This window comes from Balaenoptera ricei, chromosome 13, assembly GCF_028023285.1.
Source record: "Balaenoptera ricei isolate mBalRic1 chromosome 13, mBalRic1.hap2, whole genome shotgun sequence".
Taxonomy (NCBI): domain Eukaryota; kingdom Metazoa; phylum Chordata; class Mammalia; order Artiodactyla; family Balaenopteridae; genus Balaenoptera; species Balaenoptera ricei.
In genome coordinates, this window is record NC_082651.1 from 41,646,915 (window position 1) to 41,667,573 (window position 20,659).

Sequence of the window (20,659 nt, forward strand, 5' to 3'; positions counted from 1 at the left end):
CTGCTGTTATATTTACTTGAATTTACACTGCAGATCATATGTTATGTTAGTATTTAAATTGTATTTAATACTAAATCTGATTAATTCAGAAGGCTGGTCTAAACCACAAATTAAAAACAAACCAAAATGCACTTTTCCACTCTTCAAGTACACAGAATATTTCAGTCATACCACCTGTCATCTAGTCAAGGTCTTCAGCTCTCTTCTGCAACCACTGCTTAAAAATAAATTTAAAAACACAGGTTTGCCCGTCTCTGACTACAGCTCCTTCCTTTCATGTACTGTTGCCATTCCTGTGCCTTGTGATGCTAAGATCCCCATGCTCCAAATCAGTGCATATTCTTTTATCTTACTGAGTAAAATAATCCCTTGTTGGCAATATAAAAAAGTTTACCTAGTCTCTTAGGATCCTTACCCCATAACCCAATCCCCACTACAAAGTAAATACTTTCATTTCTGCCTTCTCTTCTCTCAGATCTATTTTATTCTTCAAGATGACTCTCATAAATGCCAACTTTTCCTTTAGTGGATGTTGGTGAAATCCCCAAAGGCATAAATTTGGCAATTTGTGACTTTTCTTTTGGTGGGGGAAGGTGGGAAATTATAATTTTCATAAGCTAGTTGAGAATGATTTTTAACTAGCAAGTAAATTGTGTTCAAAAATGATTCCTGGGCTTCACTGGTGGCACAATCGTTAAGAATCCACCTGCCAATGCAGGGGACACGGGTTCGAGCCCTGGTCCGGGAAGATCCCACATGCCGTGGAGCAACTAAGCCCATGTGCCACAACTACTGAGCCTGCGTGCCACAACTACTGAGGTTGTGTGCCACAACTACTGAAGCCTGCGTGCCTAGAGCCCGTGCTCTGCAACAAGAGAAGCCACCGCAATGAGAAGCCCGCACACTGCGACAAAGAGTAGCCCCCGCTCGCCACAGCTAGAGAAAGCCCGCGTGCAACAACGAAGACCCAACGCAGCCAAAAATAAAATAATAAATAAGATGAATAAATTTATATATATATAAAGAAAAGATTCCTTCTAAAGTGCAGTAAGTAAATCTAAGATACTCTACTGGTGTTTTACAATATTCTTCTTAAAACAAAACAGTAAGTTAACACATACTACTTACTTAAGTTACTACTCGAAGAATGGAGCAACCAGTCTAAAATAAACTTATCCTGAGCACCTGAAGGATCTCAAGATCTTAACCAGTAAAGTCTAAATTAATGAAATCTTAATATATTCATAATAACAGATATAAGCACACGAAAACAATAAAGTGAACTTTATGCCCTTCAAATAGAACTGCAAACCCCACTTGCTCCTCTAAAAACACAAAAAATAAATGGTATTCTAAATACTAACGTATCTCCAATTTGCTTCTAAGAAAAAAGAAATTTCACAAAATTCCATTGGTTCTAATTTGACAACCTGTTTTCTACTCAAAAACCCAACTGGCCTAACATTTTCTTCTCAGTGAAAAGTAATCCCCAATAACATGTACATTTATTGATAATCTGCACCTAAATTTTTGTAACTCAAGATTTTTTTTAACTCAAGCCATATTTTAAAAGTCTCCAATGACCAGGATTTTTCACCATACCAAATCTGTGTATTTTTTACCTAGGTTTATAGTAAGAAAAATACATTGTGTCAAAATTTCTTAAGCTTTAAAAAAAAAAATAAGTAAAATGTAAAAACTGACCTTGTTAACTGGTTCATTTTCTGTGGCCTCCAAAGCAGCTTCTTAAGAGACAAAATAAAATAAGAATTCACACTTTATTTATCAAGATCCCACTTTATTCCACAATGGATTAAATAGTAGCTACATGAAAATGTATACAATGGGTAAAAGACTAGAGAATTTAAGTAGGATATAGCTACATAAGTAACACTGGCTTTTCAATAATACATTGTTTTATTCCTTCTGAGAGCAAAATTTCAGACTAATCAAGAGACAAGGTGAAGATCTGAATCATAATATTCTTAATTTCACTTAGGTATGACTCTGGTATTGAAAAAAAATATATATATATGAGACACAAAATTATTTTCCTAAAATTTAATTTTCTATCTTTAAACATAAGAGAACAAAATAAAATTTCTATTGACCTACCTGAAATAGTTTCTTTAGCACCATTTTCAGTGGCTTTGACTTCCACACTCATCTTTATTTCAGAGTTTTCTGCATGAAATAGTCTGCTTTAATAGTCTAGAAAAACACACTAATATAATTAAACTAATGAATCTAAACAGGAACTTAAGCTAGTTTATTTTGTTACTTCAAGTCTCCTTAGGCTGACCTGATTTAAGACAAAGCTAATACAAGTTTTCCTTTGAAACACCAAATAATCCTTTTGACGATTCTTAAGCAACAATTTCAAAATATACCTAGAATGTATACCAATAGAATTGAATGAAAAGAAAGCACTGCATGACAGCATTTCAAGCTTACCTGGTACAATCACAGGTTTACTGGCGTCTTTGTTTTTGACAATTCCAGCCTTTTTGACTTCTAGAGACTTCTTTCCACTAGATTTTGCTTTTAAAAGTAGAGTTGAACCATTATTCTAAGGGTCTATTCAGTCATTTAGCATGTTTCATACTAATATATTAGTAAATAAGTAGTTCAACTTTATTATAAAAGCAGCTCTTTTCCACATACTTATTTCCATTTATTTTCAGTATCTGTTTACCAATAAGATTAAAAGCAAATTTAAACTGAGATACAACTTTTGTTGAGGGCTATTAATGATTCACAAATTATTAAATCCTCATGTGGCAAAAGCACACCATAATCACACACACAAAAATCATTATTTTATAACTTCCACAAAGATTCTTTAAAATTACATTAGTCAATTGGAAAAATATATTAATAAATGGATCGTGTTATTTTCAACACGTTACAATTTAGTGTTCCATTTCTTTATGGAGGATACATCCTTGTAACATGGAAAGAAAATCTTTAAAGTAACAAATATCAGAGGAATTTTACAAGCTGGGGAAGGTATTATGAAGTGACAGCTCTAAAAAAATGAGTAAAAAAAAGATTAAACAGGGGGGAAGTGGCAGAGCAACCTATGATTATACGGCTGTCAGAAATGTTTCCTAAACAAAAATGTATCTGCAATGGCAGATACTGTCAAAGACCAAAGCATCAAAAAACGAAAGTCCTATGTGTGTCAGGTTCTAAATATCAAAGAATTATTTACTAAACTTTTCAAGATGTTATTACATACTACAAATTAAAACTTGCTTTTGATATCATATTTATTACATTCTTTAACGCAGAATTAAGAATAAACTTAATATAACCTCTCTTTTCCAACAGTCTTACCTGTTTTGATTGAAGCTTTATTACCTTTAGCAGCTACTGTTACCACAGATTTTACAGAACCCGCTGATTTCCCTAAATCACAAAAGCTTAGTCAAAACTGATTTATTTAACCAGTATCAACAATTCCCAAAGAACCTCACAAAGAATATAAGAGCAACAAACTATGTTTTATTCAAAACATAAAATGCTATCATCTTTAGGGACACAGGTCATTTGCTAAATTAGAAATGATAATTTCTTTAGGAAGAAAAATATCACTGAAATAAGAATTCACCTCCCCTTTGGGGTACTTAAAAACAGCGTTCAGGCAAGTTACACAGATCTCTAAATGTGTGAATCAACTTAGTAATTAGAAGCAAAATTACTAACTTCAAGGATATAAACACAATCCCACGATGACTTTAATGGCTCCAAAAGCAGTTACATTGAGGACCTCCCAGCTCATGCTTCCTTGGCTCCCAGTTGATTAAAAAGCACTTAAGAATACCTACATCATGGTCAGGCCACATAAAGACTATTTTGACTCATTCCTAATGGGCCCTATCTGAGCAGGATTATTTAAACTGTTCTGACCCTTCTTTGTACATATGTATATTACTGTTGCTTATATTCCAAAATGATGTTGTTTATAAAGACTGTGATCATCTAAGTGTCACTAAAAAGATTACCAGAGTCAAAAACTTTTTCATTCAGAGAGCAACAGGAGGTTTAGCTCTGAAAATCAGGATGCCCAACGAGCAAGGTAGTATAAGGAAAAAGCCCAGGATTACAAGTCAGTGAATTCAAGTTGAATTCCAAGTCAAGGTGTGAAGTCTGGGGGAATTTACTGATTTCTGTGCATGTTTCCCCATTTATAAACCAGGGTGGTAACTGCCTTAACTACCTAACAGGACCTTTTGTGAGAATATGATCATGCTTTTGAAGTTATTAAACAAACAAAAAGAATTACTGACATCTGCAAAATTTAATCAGAATAGTTTACAAATCCACCCTTTATATCCAAAGACAGACCGTAATTTTTGCTCAAAAAGAGAAATACCAATCTTTATAGATTGTCACTCAACCAGTCATTTCTTAGTCATTCCCGTTTTGTCACACTACAGTAACCTTAGCCCCAGTGAGCTCTTAAGGTGTTTCTTTCACTATCCTATGTTACTACCACAAGTTGATTCACTTTACTACTTCTAGTTGGGTACCAGAACTTAAGGAAAAACTATCTAGAATTAATTTCCAACACTCAAGGGGGAAGCTACTGGTTTTAGCACCCACTCCCCCAGATTTCCAATGACTCCTATAAACTTACTATTAAAGTAGTATCAAACTGTTTGCTAAATAAGTGCATCTTCAAAACATGTTTTCTAGCCACACCTGACTCCCTCAGATTACTGCTTCTAAGAAACTACTATATGACAATTATGGATCTGCCACTAACAGTGGTTCAAGACCGCTTCCTTTCCTTCCTACCATTATAAAGACAATTAATACATTGATCTCTATCCTCTTAAAAAGATGACTCTGAATTAACCAGCATTTAGCAGAAATGGGAGAAAAACAGAAATGGGGAAAATGCTAGGGGAAGGAGAAAAAAATTAATAATTACTTTAAAATCCACTATAGCCCATAAAAAATGCAAAGAGAACATAATTTGCTGTAAGTTTGTTTATAAAAGAAAGTAAACAGAGAAGACCTCAATAAAAGAGAAAGGCGGAAATATCACCAATATTCATCATGAGAAACAGTTTGCCAGTTAAATTATTTTATTTTGATAATCACTGCAAGGAAAGAGCATTATCTACTAAACCTGCTTTCTCAAAACTTCTAGATGACTATAAATTTCACAGATTGGTATATACTCAGCACACACTGTGTCACATGAGATCCAAGACTACTGATAAAAACTGCTTAAATAATTTAAAGTTAACATGTCTAGGATCTTAACATAGAAAACATACCTGAAGATTTATTTATTTTGGCTGCAGATGTCTTGGTTTGTCCAGGTTTGGCTAAAATAACAAGAAAAATATTATCAGGTGGGAGGGAGGGAGATGCAAGAGGGAAGAGAAATGGGAACATATTGTATATGTATAACTGATTCACTTTGTTATAAAGCAGAAGCTAACACACTATTGTAAGGCAATTATACTTCAATAAAGATGTTTAAAAAAAAAAAAAAAAAAGAGTATATACATCTTATGCTTTGATACTTCTTGTCAGATTGCCCTCTGGGAAAGTTGTACTATTTCACATGCCCACAAAAAAAAGCGTGAAGTACACATTTCTTCCAACCTCATCAATTTGTGAGTTTCAGCAATTAAAAATTTGTCAATCTGACAGTGAAAATTCTCTTGTTATTGTTTCAACTTGCCTTTTGAATATTAGTGAGGTTGAACATTTTTTCATATATTTATTGGCCATTTGCATTTTAATTACCTGTTTGTGACTTTTGCCCATTTTTTTCTATTGAAGTTTTAATTTTTTGTGCTTTGTATGAGCTCTTTTAATATTATGAATAGAAAGCCTTTGCCTCGCATTACCCTTATTACTTTCCTGTTTGTCACTTATGTTTCAAACTTATATGTGATTTAAAAATTTTTGCCACACAGAAAAAAAAAAAAAAAAAGAAAAAAAAAATATTATCAGTAACACATTAAAAAAACATCACTTAGATTTAGGAAAGAGCTAACTTAGCATAATTTTGGTAAAAACACTGCAAGAAACATCCTTATACTCATCTTTGTATGCCCATGGAACTATAACTATAGGCAAATTCTTAGCCATGGACTTGTTGAGACAAAGGGATAGATTTAAATTTTAACAAACATGAAATTGTCCTCCAGAAAGGTTGTACCAATTAATATTGCCATCAATAGTATACAAGAGTGGGGCTTTCCATTTCCACACAAACACAGTATGTAAAAGAAGTTATTAATCACTCCAATCTGAGCTAGAAACTAGTATGATTTAATCTTTGTTTCGTAAATTTTAAGTAAAGCTGTGTCAATTTTCATATGTGTAATTTATCTCTTTTTTTGTGATCTGTCTATTCTTAATATTTGCCAATTTATCTTTTGGGTTTTGAGGATTTTATTAGAGTTCTTTATACATTAAAATTAACCTGTATCATATAGGTAACAACTTTTTAAAAAGTTATGAGAAATACTTATACAAAAACATTTTCATGTAATCAGTGTCTTCCTGATACGGGAGGACTTTCTCATTCTGAAATTAAAAACAAACCAAAAAACCCTCCACATTTTCTTTCAATACTTTTAACTGCTGTCTATGTATCATGTTAAATCTCTGATCCAGTTGTAATTTATTTGTTTATTTATTTAATTAATTTATTTGGTTGCGTTGGGACTTCGTTGCTGTGCGCGGGCTTTCTCTAGTTGTGGCGAGCGGGGGCTACTCTTCGTTGAGGTGCGCAGTCTTCTCATTACGGTGGCTTCTCTTGTTGTGGAGCACAGGCTCTAAGCGTGCGGGCTTCAGTAGTTGTGGCACGCGGGCTGCAGAGCGCAGGCTCAGCAGTTGTGGCACACGGGCTTAGTTGCTCCGCGGCAATGTGGGATCTTCCCAGAGCAGGGCTCGAACTCGTGTCCCCTGCACTGGCAGGCGGATTCTTAACCACTGCGCCACCAGGGAAGTCCCTGTAATTTATTTTGATACTATAAACTATATACTTCACAAAGAGGCTAGTCAATTTAATGAATAATTGATCTTTTCCCTGCTAATCTGAAATATTACCATAATGATTTACTGATATTCCATATGTTTGGGGGAGTATCCGTGGAATCTATTCTGTCCTACTGATCTTTTGTCTATTTATGCAACTAGATGAAACTATAAATCTTTTAACTTTGTAATGTATTTTAATATCTGTTAGTGCTGGTCTGTCCTAATTACTCTTCCTTTGCAGAATTTTCTTGTCTATTCTATGTATAAACTTTATTATCAGCTTATATAGATTCAAAAAATCTTTACTGGTATTAGGTTCCTAATATTTTTCTTTTAATATAAGAAAAAAAGGCATATTATAATGGTGAGAGGCTTTCTATCCAAAAATGAGCTGTTTTCTCATTTAAGCCTTATTTTATGCCTCTTAGTATTTAAAAGTTTTCTTTTCATAGCTTCTACCTTTTTTATTATTATAAATGGAATATTTTATTAATATATTAATATTAGTATATTAATATTTTATTAGTATATTAGTATGAATGGTTCTTTTTTATGTAATAAAGCAATTAAAACTTTATAGTAATTTAGAGAATTAGGATGGCTAATTATTTAATAGCATTTCAATAGATTCTATTGGGTTTTCCATCATACATATTTGCAAACAATAATGTTTTATCATACTTTCCAATTTTTATGCCTCTTGACTTGTAGTGCACCGGCTAATGGCTATTAGTTTTAGAACAATATTTATTTTAACTCATAGAAGTGATGATGAGTATCCCTTGTTTTGGTCCTAACTTTAATGGGAATGCTTCCACTGTTTAACTCTTAAGCATATGCTGGCTTTTGACTTGATATATGTGTATTTGTTATGTATATAAATAAATAAAGTATATATACACAAACACACTATCATATTAAGGAAGTAGTCACCTACTTTAAGAATTTCTCAGCATTTATCTCCCTCTATTTAATATAGTAAATGGAATTGACAGATTTCCTAATTTTGAACCATCTTTATACTTCTGACATGACCCCCCTCCCCCTCTTGGGCATACTATGTTATTCATTTAAGGTACTTCCAGACACTAAAATTTTACTTTAAAACTTTACATCAAATATTCAGAAGTGAAATTGTTCTATAATTCTAGTTTACTATGATAGCTTTATCAACATTTTAAAACATTTCTCTAACTTTTAATTTTGAGATTACTGTATATACACATGGAGTTGTAAGAAATAATAGGGAGAGATCCCATATACCCTTCAAGGAGTTTCCTCTAACGGTAATATTTTGCATAACTAAGTACTATATCATAAACAGGAAACTGACATTGATAAAATTTACAAACATTCCAATTTCCCCAGATTGCATGCACGTAATGTATATTTAGTTCTATGAAATTTTATCACATACGTGTAGATTACTGTGACCATCAGTCAAGACAAAGAGCAGTTCCACCACAAGGATCTTTCCTACTACCCATTATAGAAAGAGCCATCTCCTCCCTCCCCCAGAATCCCTGACAACCACTAATCTGTTCTCTATCTCTTTAATTTTATCATTTCAGGAATGTTATGTAAACAGAAGCTTACAATACATAATTTTTTTAGATTGAGTTTTTTAAATCAGCACAATTCCTCTGTAATCCATCTAAGTTGTTGTATGTATCAATAATTCATTCCTTTTTATTGCTAAGTGGTAGGTATTCCATGCTACAGACATAACACGGTTTGTTTAGCCATTCACCTACTGAAGGACATTAGGGTTGTTCCCAGCTTTTGGCTATTAATACAGAGGCTATAAATATTTGTGTACTGGTTTTCTGTGAAATGTAATTCACTTGCCTGAGATAAATGCCCAAGAGCGTAACTGCTGGGTCCTATGGTGAGCACATGTTTAGTTTTGTTAAAAAGCTACAATACTTTTTTCGAGAATGGCCATACTATTTTACATTCCCACCAGCAATGTACAAGCTTCTCCACATCTTCAATAGCATTTGGTATTACTATTTTCTTATTTTAGCCATTGTGATAAGTGTGTAGCGTCTTTGTCGGCACTCGATGTTGGTATTAGCCTGTTTTTTCCTTCCTGTTTCCCCTCCCTCCATACTCCCTTTTAAAGAATGTTTTCCTTTCCTCTGCATGCTACGGAATAGTTGAAATCAGAACTAGAGTTATTACTTCCTTTAAGGTTTGCTGGAACTCACATGTGGGAACTATTTGTGCAGAGTGCTTTTATTGGGGAAATAACTGACTGAAACAAAAAAAGTCATTTTCATCTGGGAATTGAAAAGATAAAAAGACATGCACTTAAAAAAAAAAAAACGGAAACCAATAAAATCTTACAGAAGAAAAAAATCATTAAATCAAGAATGACAAATCAGAAAATTCTGGTTCACTATGTGTTTTTCCATGGATTCAGTTATTTTTTTTATTGAAGTATAGCTGATTTACAATGTTGTGTTAATTACCACTATATAGCAAAGTGACTCAGTTATACAAATATATACATTCTTTTTCATATTCTTTTCCATTATGGTTTATCACAGGATACTGAATACAGTTTCCTGTGCCATACAGTAGGACCTTGTTGTTTATCCATTCTATGTATACCAGTTTGCATCTGCTAATCCCAAACTCCCAATCCATCCCTCTCCTGACTCCCTCCCCCTTGGCAACCACATATTCCCCATGTCCGTGATTCTGTTTCTTTCATAAATAGGTTCATTTGTGTCATATTTTTGACTCCACATAAGTGATATCATATGGTATTTATTTTTCTCTTCCTGACTTACTTCACTTAGTATGATAATCTCTAGTTGCCTTCCATGGGTTCAGTTATAACACTAATACAAATGTGATTTGAGTATCCCTATACTCTTCCTCCAGCAAATATTTATTCATTAACCCTTACACCACATTAGATATTAAGGTACAGAAAAATAAAACTACAAATATTCCCTTACCCAGCCAAGTGAAAGAGACAGACTTATTAACAACCTATTAATACCAAGTGATTTAATGTACACAATACAGTATTTCTAGGAGGGAGTTGGGAGCATTCAACTGCCTAAGAGTCAGGGAAGGTATCACAAAGAAGCTTCATCTGAGATGGACCTTAAAAGATAAATTAGAATTTGCCCCACCTCGACCCTCCAAAAGGAGTCTTAATTGACTTCGTATTTTCAATACCTTGCACGAGGCCTGGCACCTACTAAATAGCTACTTCATAAGTGCTTACTAAGTGAAGTTAACTGGAATTTAGACAATGATTCCACACAAATGGATAGCATAAAGACACAAGAAATGAAATAGCACAGCTGGAAAATAAACTGTTCTGAGTAGCTTAAACATAATATACAGTTGCGTGACAACCGACTGAAAAAGTCACCTGGGCCAAAGGGGAAGGAGTCGTTATGAAGAATTTGGGCTTTCCCCTGTGGGTCACTAGGAGTGGAATGATCAGATCTGCTTTAAAGTGACCTCAGGGCAAGAGTGTTAATACCGGAGCAGAGTAGAATAAAAATCGCCAGTCGGGAGGCTATCTTCAAAAATTCAAATGTGAGTCTAAACTAAAACATTTACAGCTGTGACGGAGTAAAGGTGAGATAATTTGAGGTATATTCAAGAGAGAACTAATTTGAATCAGCCACCTATTGGAGGAGAAGAGGAACGATGTTATTTAAGTTTGAACTGGGTGGGACAAAAAAGAAGACAAGACAGGGTAAAGGATTACTAACAGATTCCTACACTGGATAACTAGTGGTGTTGTTAGATAATACAAGAAAATGAGGCATAAACTTGAGGGGGCAGAAGAGGTTTATGTATGTATGGGAGATGTCATTGGTCCTTAAAGATATGGAAAGGAAAGAAATCAACCAGCAAGAAAAGTAGGACATGAGAAGAGGAACAGACATTTAGGGAAACAATGAAGGGAAGATAAAAGAAGAGCAATCAAAGGAGATATAGAACAAGTTTTCATTCTCAGAGAGGTACTTTAGTATAGGTGAAAAGCTTGGGAAACATACAGTTTTGGGTTTGAATCCTAACTCTTCCATGTGACCTTGAGTAAGTCATTTAACCTCTCTGAATCTGTTTCCTCATCTATCAAACGAGAACAGTATGAACTATACTCATAGGGTGGTCTGAAATATTAAGTGAGATAACAAATTGCCTACTATAAATAGTGTAACCATGGCAGGTTTCTTTCCCTTGTTTTCTGTCTTCTGGCACAAGTTAAACTATAAGCTACTTAGAAATAACTCTGATGTATCCTCCTAACCACTTTATAAAGCGCCTCTAATTATGGGTATATAGCCGAGTGCTCAGTAAGTAAGTAATTAGCACTGGGTAAAAGTTCTAAAGTTTCCCTTTCTGATAAAATTAGGCTTTTGCTCCCTCCCTGTACTTTCCTACATCCTTTTTGATTTGTGCTTATAACCAAAGTTCTCTTTAAAACTACCCTGACTTCCTATCCCTCTTCAATCTGACATTGCTGATCTCAAAAAGCTATCTTATCTTTCTCACCTGACACTTTCTCAGCCTTGGGCTCCTCTCTTTCTTTCTACATTTATATTCGAAGGGAGGAAGTACTTAACTTGAAGCACTTCTCCCCCTATGCATTACTTTTATTATGTTAGGGCCATTCCCAAATTTCAGACCTTAAACTTAACAAAAAATTTTCCTAAGTATCCCACTTTCAATGCCATGTGATTGACTAAATGATATCGCCAATAGATATTCCTTGATACCTGATATTCAGCAATGTTCTCCCCCAGTTCAAAGAAATCACTGCAGCTAAATTTTATTATAATCAACATGACCACATTCGTCTAGAAAACTCCATCCTCCCTGAAACCTTGAAATTTTTAAATTATTTTTTAAATTTTTATATTTTTTCCACTAAAAAATTCTATATAATAAAAATTCAGATTTTAGCATCCCAGATCATTTAAATTAACCTTTTAATATCAGGTCCTAATTACCTGAAAGTGAATCCCAAATGTTTTCTCAATAGGCTTTTTCAATCACTCCATGTATCCAATCTACATGAGAATCCTAAACAACTAGTGGTTCTTTATTCTCTAAGGAAATTTCCCAGAGTTTGTACCAATTATTACTAGGTCTTACACAGAAAAAATGGGGTGCACTTATCCAAGCTTTGGAAACAGTGGGTTAAACAAAGTTAAATAAGTTTCTTTCCTGCAGGATTTCATAAAGTGAATGTGTTTGTGGATTATTTTTTAAAGGAAAAAAAAAGGTATAATACATATCCTGAACTTTACCTGATCCAAAACATGTTCTATGAATAAGTCTTTCACGCAACACATTTTGAGAAATGCTGTTAATGGGGTCAAATTAAAAAACACCCCAGCACTACTCTTCAAGGCCTTTCTGTTACCTTTTTTATGTTATCTCCCTAACTGAAGTAATCTTCTGCCTCTAAATATTATCCGTTTACACGTTCACATTTAAAACTTTAGCAAAAATTTATTGCCTTCCAGAAGCCACTCATAGTCACCTCCACTAACTTCCAATAACTTCAGGACACTATCCAACTAAACATTATGGAAAATTGAGATATGCTACACAATCCAATTTTCCAGTCACTTGAATATTAGCTCTAATACCAAAAACTCTTTATCTATTCTGAATATAAATCCATAAACTACTACCTTTCGAAAAGATAACATACGAAACACAATTTAAGTTTCCTAATATATTGTTTATTTCAGCCTTTCTGTCTTGTCCTTCACTATCACACTGTTTACTAGATTCAAGAGTGTATGTTTTGGCAATAACTTTTTTCTCTTGACATTTCCAATCCTAAATGGACTGAGAAAAAAATAAATAAACTGGGTTTAAAATTGTATGCAAAATTCATTTAGCTAGATTCATAATAAAGACCTGAAGTATTTGCCTGTGTGTAAAGAATTAACACATGAGTGTAATATCACCTATTTCTGTTTAGTCTTTTTTGTTTACTTTTTGGTCCTTAGCAGACTTTCAAAATCAAAGAGGACCACACAAGCAATCTTAACATACCTTTATGTTTTGTCTTGTCAGTTTACTGGGAGGGAATGGAGACAGATACTGCAAAATTAACCTAAATAGCTGTTAACTATGTAACTACGATAGGTATTTTGCATACATTATCTCATTGAGTCCTTATATTTATTCCACAAGAGATTTCATAATTAAACTGCTTAATATTAACCATTAGCTTAATACAGGGGCCAGTGTGGGTCCCCCTTCTCCTAAAGCACAATGAATAATGTTTTCCTAGCATCATCTTAAAAGAAGTTTCTAGTCATCTGACAGAACATACTCATTTGGAGGAGTACTGAAAGTAACAACTTACTAGCAGAAGCTGAAGTCACAGTTTCAACAGCCTTGGAAGCGTCTGTCTCTTTTCTATTAAAAGGAGAAAAAAATTTAGCAAAGAATAAAATTCTAACTTCTAAAACTTCTAAAGATGCAAAGCTTAAAATTAAAAAAGTTTAAAATAATTCAGTTTGAATGATGTCCCATTTAAACTGAAGTCAGGATGATAAAATATATTAAAAATGTCATTGTAAAAATTAAAAAATTTTAATTCATATGCGTAGTCATTCTCACATTGGAGATGATGGAATTACTTACTTTAAAGTAGATGCAGATGTTTTCTTTGAATCTGATATCTTTTTCTTCACCTCTTTGTTCTATGAAAGAAAAATATTTTGAAAAATTTAGTTTCTTCCCCAATTATAAAAAACCATTTAGAAAATACACAAAAGCATAAGAACACACACACACGTACATAAATCTAAAATATTCCTACCCTAAAGTATAAATGCTAATCACCATTTTCTATTTATAGATAGAAATTCTTCAATTTGTGATCATACAGTGTAATTTTACATCCTGCCTTTTATCACTTATCTACATTTTCTTATCACTACCTTTCAAAAACATTATTTCAAATAGTGCTATAATATTTCTGATGTCTAACTGCTATCACTCTGGTCCAATCTACGACCATCTTTTCCTTTAATTACTATAATAGACTCATAATGGTCCCTGCTTCTGTCTTTGCCTTTTCACCCACCCTCACTCCATATTAAACACAGAACCAGGTTGATCTTGCCATTCCTAAACTCAAAACCTTTCATCACACTCAGAGAAAAAGCTAATACTTAAGCGTTTACACCACACATTCCATGCACTCTCTACCCCCAAACTACCATACTTCTCCCTATCCTTCTCTACTTCCAATCCTAAGCATCCTTTATACTTCTCAAACAAAACAAACTACATAGGCATGGACCTGAGAAGCCTTTCGCAGTTGCTGTTCCTTCTCTCTGGAATGCTCTCAATCCAAGGAACAGTTTGCTCCTTCACCTCCTTTAGGTGTCTGTTCAAATATCACCTATTCAATGAGACCTTCTATAACTACCTTATTGAAAGTTGCACGGCTCCTCATTCCCCAAAAAGAGCACTTCTATTTCCCTTTTCTGTTACTTTCCTCCACAGCGCTCATTGTTAATAGACATAGTATATATATATATGTTTAATTTCCTTGTGGTCTTTCTCCTCTTCACTATCACTGGTGCCTAAAATCATGCTTGGCAATTAGTGAACATTCAATAAATGTGTTAAACTGATCTGAACTTAACAATAATTGTTGTCATGTTATTTTATGTTTCTGTTCTTTTGGGGCATCCTTGCCATTTCCTTTTGTTCTATATGGGATTTTATCCCAAACATCTTCCTCACCCCAATGGTTTAGAAGATAATCATCCTCCTACTTTTATTCTACTAATAGGTATCTTTAGTTTTAAAAGAAATGTGAAACCACTGATTTCTTCTGTATAAATTTAAAAGCCCTTACAACTTGGCTTACATGCCACTTTAAAAAAATTTTTTATGTATTTATTTATTTATTTTAGGTTGCGTGGGGTCTTTGTTGCTCCGCGCGGGCCTTCTCTAGTTGTGGCGAGCAGGGGCTACTCTTTGTTGCGGTGTGCAGACTTCTCATTGCAGTGGCTTCTTTTCTTGTGAAGCACAGACTCTAGGTGCGCAGGCTTCAGTAGTTGTGGCTTGCGGGCTCTAGAGCGCAGGCTCAGTAGTTGTGGCGCACGGGCTTAGTTGCTCCACAGCATGTGGGATCTTCCTGGACCAGGGCTTGAACCCGTGTCCCCTGCATTGGCAGGCGGATTCTTAACCACTGCACCATCAGGGAAGTCCCCATGCCCATTTCTGATGACATATTTTAGACCAAAATTATTATTGTTTTTAATTTTAAGTAATTTTTTTTTTTTTTACAATTTATGTTATTTTATAAAGATACAAACGACTATTTGGATCTTACTCTATGCTTAAATGGTTTCATTACTCATCACCAATCATTTTATATTAATTTCTCCATTTCTTAAGTTGTTCATTTTGATAGTAATATTTTCAGAAAGATAGACAGATGAAATGTTCTTCGAGCCCATACATGTCTGAGAATACCATCCTAGCATACAACTTGGGATTTGACTTGAAATGCATGTACTGCATTACAATCAATCCTTTTTTCCACTCAACCTTGAGAATGTGTTGCTTGGCTATCTAAGGCTAGTCTACTTTTTACGTTTATACTGTTTCTGCCTGGATCACTATAGCTTGCACCTTTATAACTATGAAAATTAACATCTTCACCAGTTTTTAAGTGATGTTCTCTTTCTGGAATTCCAGTTATATGCAGATTGGGTCTCCTAGATGTATCCACCATGCCTTTCCTCTTAATCATTTTAGACTTTTTAACCTTCCCTAATAGACAATAAGTTCTAAGAAGAATGGAAGCACATCTGCCTCGTTCATCACTGCATCTTCTGCATGTACCATACTGCCAGACACATAACAGATGTTCAAGAAATAGTTTCTGAATTAAAATAAAACTTAAAAAAAAATAAATAAATAAATAAAAATAAAATAAAACTAAACTCTCTTCTGAATTGCTTGTATCTCTGCAGTTTTATCTCTTTGTTATTCATTAGATTTTCCATAACACTCAAACCACTGTTCACTGCTTCCCAGCACTGCTTTTGTTTCCATTCAGTCTTCTTAAATCTAAGCTGGCTGCTTGCTCTAGGTTTTAGATGTAATGTCCCCATGAATCTTGCTGAAAACAGTAAATTAAAATTTTTTAAGTCTTGTTTGTCTTGTGTTTGCAAAGGGTTGACCTGCAGCACTATTTTACAATTACAAGGGTTCTGTTTGTTGGAAAGTCTGATTCTACTTTTTTATCAAGGGCTCCTGTTCCTTTAAGGAAAATTTTGAGTATCAACATGTGTCCATTTCTCTGGAAAAGAAGAATGCTTGCTTTCAGGAGATTGGTTAAGAATCACTGTTAAGGATTGAGGTCTATGCTGGCTTATGATTAAAGACAAGGTTACTGAGTTTGGCAGAGTTGTGCAGACCCATATTTTAATCTTTCAGGCTTAAATACAGGGATGTAGAAAATTTTAACCTTTTCTCTAACATTTCATTATTGACTCCAAGAAGTAGCAAAATGAAGAGAATGTTCTATGAATCACAGCCAGAGTCCAAGGCTATCCTAACATGAAATATCAAACGTAGGCAGAAAAGTTTCGTTGTAGTTTTGACTATTCATGCCAAAATTAAGATGTGGATCAAGAAACCTTTAGGGCTGCCCTTTCTTTTCTAGTTTGAGTTTCAAGCCTATTTTGGGCTTGCTCTATTAGGAAAACTTAATGTCTTCCCCTGTGATAACAGGCCAGAAAGACTGTCCCATATACTTCTAATCTGAAGAAGCCATAACCAGAGTTCTGTTAGGGATCCCCTCTGGTCAGTCACAACTGAGAAGTCAGGAGTTAGCGTTCTAAGGCTTCATTTCAGCACCATCCAAACCATATTTAATTGAAGAACATCAATGTTTTTGACAGGTAGATGGCATGTTTTCTAGTTTCTAGTGCTGATACTTAGCCCATTCATGATTATGAAAATCAAAACAGTAAAATATGGAGACTTCCCTGATGGCGCAGTGGTTAAGAATCCGCCTGCCAATGCAGGGGACACCGGTTTGAGCCCTCTTTGGGGAAGATCCCACATGCTGCAGAGCAAGTAAGCCTGTGCACCGCAACTACCGAGCCTGTGCTCTACAGCCCGCGAGCCACAACTACTGAGCCCGCAAGCCACAACTACTGAAGCCTGCACGCCTAGAGCCCATATTCTGCAACAAAGAGAAGCCACTGCAATGAGAAATCCACGCACTGTGACTAAGAGTAGCCCCTGCTCTCCACAACTAGAGAAAGCACATGCACAGCAACAAAGACCCAAAGCAGCCAAAAATAAATAAATAACTAAATATGATTGGGCTATCTGACTTACACTGCTGCCTTACCAAACTTATCAATAAGTCATCCAAGAGAATTTTTTAAATACTGTTTGAAATACTCTAATACCCTAAATGTATCCTTAGTCACCCATTTTCCCAGATTAAACGTTTTAGAATTAAAGAAGACTGATCTCCTCAGTTCTCCAAATTTAATGATCAGCCAGTCTTGCTTGAGAGTCACTGGTATAAGCTACTTCTCCTTTCTATTCTCAAGGTTACTAATCTACCCCAAACGGTTACTATTATTATAATAGTCTGATTGGCTAGATGAGCACTCTAACTGGATCAGTGATCTTTTCTCTTCTTTCCTTTAATCAATTTGCTAAGCTTTCTTTGCCTTCAGAGTCATTTGCCCAACTAATTCATTCTGCAGATCACGTCCTGATGAATCTTTCTAATCCATCCATTTCATTATGTCATAGCACTGCTGAAAACCTTGAGTAACATTTAACTGTCTACAGGATAAAGTTTAAATGTTTAAATTATGCATTCAATTCTTGATTCCCCTTATTCTCCTCTGCAACTAGACATGGCCATGTGTCACAGTGCTGGTAAATCAAATGTAGGTTAAAGTTGCTGGGGAACTCGTTCTTCCTGGAGGGGTTGGGGGGGGGTAAAAATCCATTCTGCTCTTGATTTTTATTCCTTTCTTTCTGCTTGGAAGACAGAAACAATACCAGAAGGTACAGCAACCATCTAACAAACAAGAATGAAAGGTACACGCTAACGATAGTGGAGGAGAAAACCAAAAAGGCTGGGTTCCTGAAGACAGTATGGAGCTGCTGCACCAGCCATGGACCGCCTGCCTGCAGATTTCCTGTTATGAGATAAATAAACCTCGTATTTGTTTAATAAAACACTGGTGAACTTTTCTGTTAATTGAAAACGAAAGAAATTCTAAGTTGGTAATAACTAGGGTCACCATGTAATTCATTATTCAAATCAGGACAATGGGACAATGGAATGGGTATGTATATAGCAGGTGTTAGTAAACTAGGACAATGGGTTACTCTAGTAGTAACTAACCAGAAAACATAAGAGAAAAAAAATAAATAAAAACTCTTTTCTCTAATAGCAATTGAAATAATATTTATAATGTATACAAGTAAATATAAATAAAAGTTAAATTTAACACTTCCTCCAAAATGTACGCTATGGAAACATTACAAAAGAATGTTATGGAAAACAGTGTGGGACTTCCCTTGTGGTGCAGTGGTTAAGAACTCACCTGCCAATGCAGGGGACACAGGTTCGAGCCCTGATCCAGGAAGATCCCACATGCCGTGGAGCAAGTAAGCCTGTGCACCACAACTACCGAGCCTGCCCTCTAGAACCCATGAGCCACAACTACTGAGCCCTCGTGCCACAGCTACTGAAGACCACGCACATAGAGCCCATGCTCTGCAACAAGAGAAGCCACTGCAAGGAGAAGCCCGCGCACCACAACGAAGAGTAGCCACTGCTCGCCACAACTAGAGAAAGCCCGTGCACAGCAATGAAGACCCAACGCAGCCAAAAATAAATAAATAAATTTATTTTAAAAACATGTAAAGCTTGCTGAGGGACACTAAATGAAACCTAAATAAATGGAGAGATAAACCACGTTTTTGACAGAAAGATTTAGTATTGTAAAGACATCGATACAAATTCAATGTAGTATCAATTAAACTCTCAATAAGATTGTTCAGAGAACTTAAACTAATTCTAAAACAAATATTGAGGAGTAAATGTTTAAGATTAACCAAAATAAATTTAAATCAAGAACAAAGAAAAAGGATTCTATTAGAAAACTAGGCAAATACTGTAAAGTTATAGTTGTTATAATAATTGAAACCATACAGTATTTGTACAAAAATAAACAGACTGAAACAGATCTGTGTGTATAGGATAATTTATACACATAGACAGCTTTCCAAATCAATGAGGAAAGACAAATCAGGTATAAATGGTGTTCGGTTAATTGGTTACCCATTTTGGAAACAATATTGATACTATTCACACATTATACCACAAATCACAGATTTAAAAAATAACGAAAGCATATCTTTTTGGCACTGGTACAAAGGTCTTCTAAAACAAGATGAAAGAAAGCAAAAGCCATTAAGAGGGAAAAAGCAATAAACTTGAGTACACTGAAATTACTTAAAACTTTATATATGTATACATACAAGCAATAGTCTAAAAGAAAATACTTCTCCTGTATAATACAAAGCTAGTGTCTAGGATAATGAACACCTTCAGATGAAATTTTTTTAAAAGACAAATAACCTAACAGAACAATGTGAGAAGATATACACAACAAGTAATAGAAATAGCTAGTAATTATATTAAAAGATGTTGAAGTTCAGTAATAATCAGGAAAATGCAACTTAAAACTAGATACCAGATGGGATCAAATTGTGGAGGAGTAAGACGTGGAATTCCCACAGGTGCATCAAAAATACATCTACATGTGGAACAGCTCTCACAGAACATCTACTGAACACTGACACTGACAGTGACTTCCAGAAGGGCAAGAAAATCCATGTAACTGGGTAGGGCAAACGAAAAAAAGAAAAGAAAGAAAGGAAGAATCTGCCTGCCAATGCAGGAGACAAGGGTTCAAGCCCTGGTCCGGGAAGATCCCACATGCCGCGGAGCAACTAAGCCCGTGTGCCACAACTACTGAAGCCTGCACGCCTAGAGCCCATGCTCTGCAACAAGAGAAGCCACCGCAATGAGAAGCCCGTGTACTGCAATGAAGAGTAGCCCCCGCTCGCCACCACTAGAGAAAGCCCGCACGCAGCAACAAAGACCCAATGCAGCCACAAATAAATAAACAAATAAATAAATAAATAAATAAAAATTTTAAGAAAGAAAGAAAGAAAGGAAATCGGGACAGGACCTGTGCCTCTGGGAGGGAGCTGTGAAAGAGAAAAGGTTTCCAAACACTGGGAAGTCCCCTCGCTGGCGGGGAGATCAGCCAGGCCAGAGGGGAGGCTTCAGAGGAGAGCACAGCAACAGGTGTGTGGAGTGCAAAGTGGGGAGAGACCTGCACAGAGGCTCATGCCGACTGGCACTCCCCAGCCCAAGACACTTGTCTGCTCACCTGCTGGGATGGGTGGGGGCTAGGTACTGAGGCTCGGGCTTCAGAGGTCAGACTCTGGGGAGAGGACTGGGGTTGGCTGAGTGAAGACAGCCCTGAGGGGGCTACGGTGTAGTGCACCACAACTGAGGAAGTCCAGGAAGAAGCCTGGGCCCACCAGAGAGGCAAGGCACCAC

The 20,659-nt window shown here is 35.4% G+C and overlaps 1 protein-coding gene across 4 annotated transcripts in view; it reads right to left on the bottom strand.

The window, feature by feature from the left end:
- ZNF638 (zinc finger protein 638) overlaps positions 1-20,659 on the bottom strand; it is a 147,739-nt gene that overhangs the window by 25,741 nt on the left and 101,339 nt on the right. For all 4 annotated transcript variants that reach the window (XM_059943020.1, XM_059943017.1, XM_059943016.1 and 1 more), the window contains 7 exons: positions 13,660-13,718; positions 13,379-13,431; positions 5,292-5,342; positions 3,340-3,411; positions 2,455-2,541; positions 2,116-2,184; positions 1,705-1,745 (listed from right to left, as the gene is read on the bottom strand). In XM_059943020.1, coding sequence (XP_059799003.1) covers positions 1,705-1,745; positions 2,116-2,184; positions 2,455-2,541; positions 3,340-3,411; positions 5,292-5,342; positions 13,379-13,431; positions 13,660-13,718 — 432 coding nt within the window. The remainder of the gene's footprint in view (positions 1-1,704; positions 1,746-2,115; positions 2,185-2,454; positions 2,542-3,339; positions 3,412-5,291; positions 5,343-13,378; positions 13,432-13,659; positions 13,719-20,659) is intronic.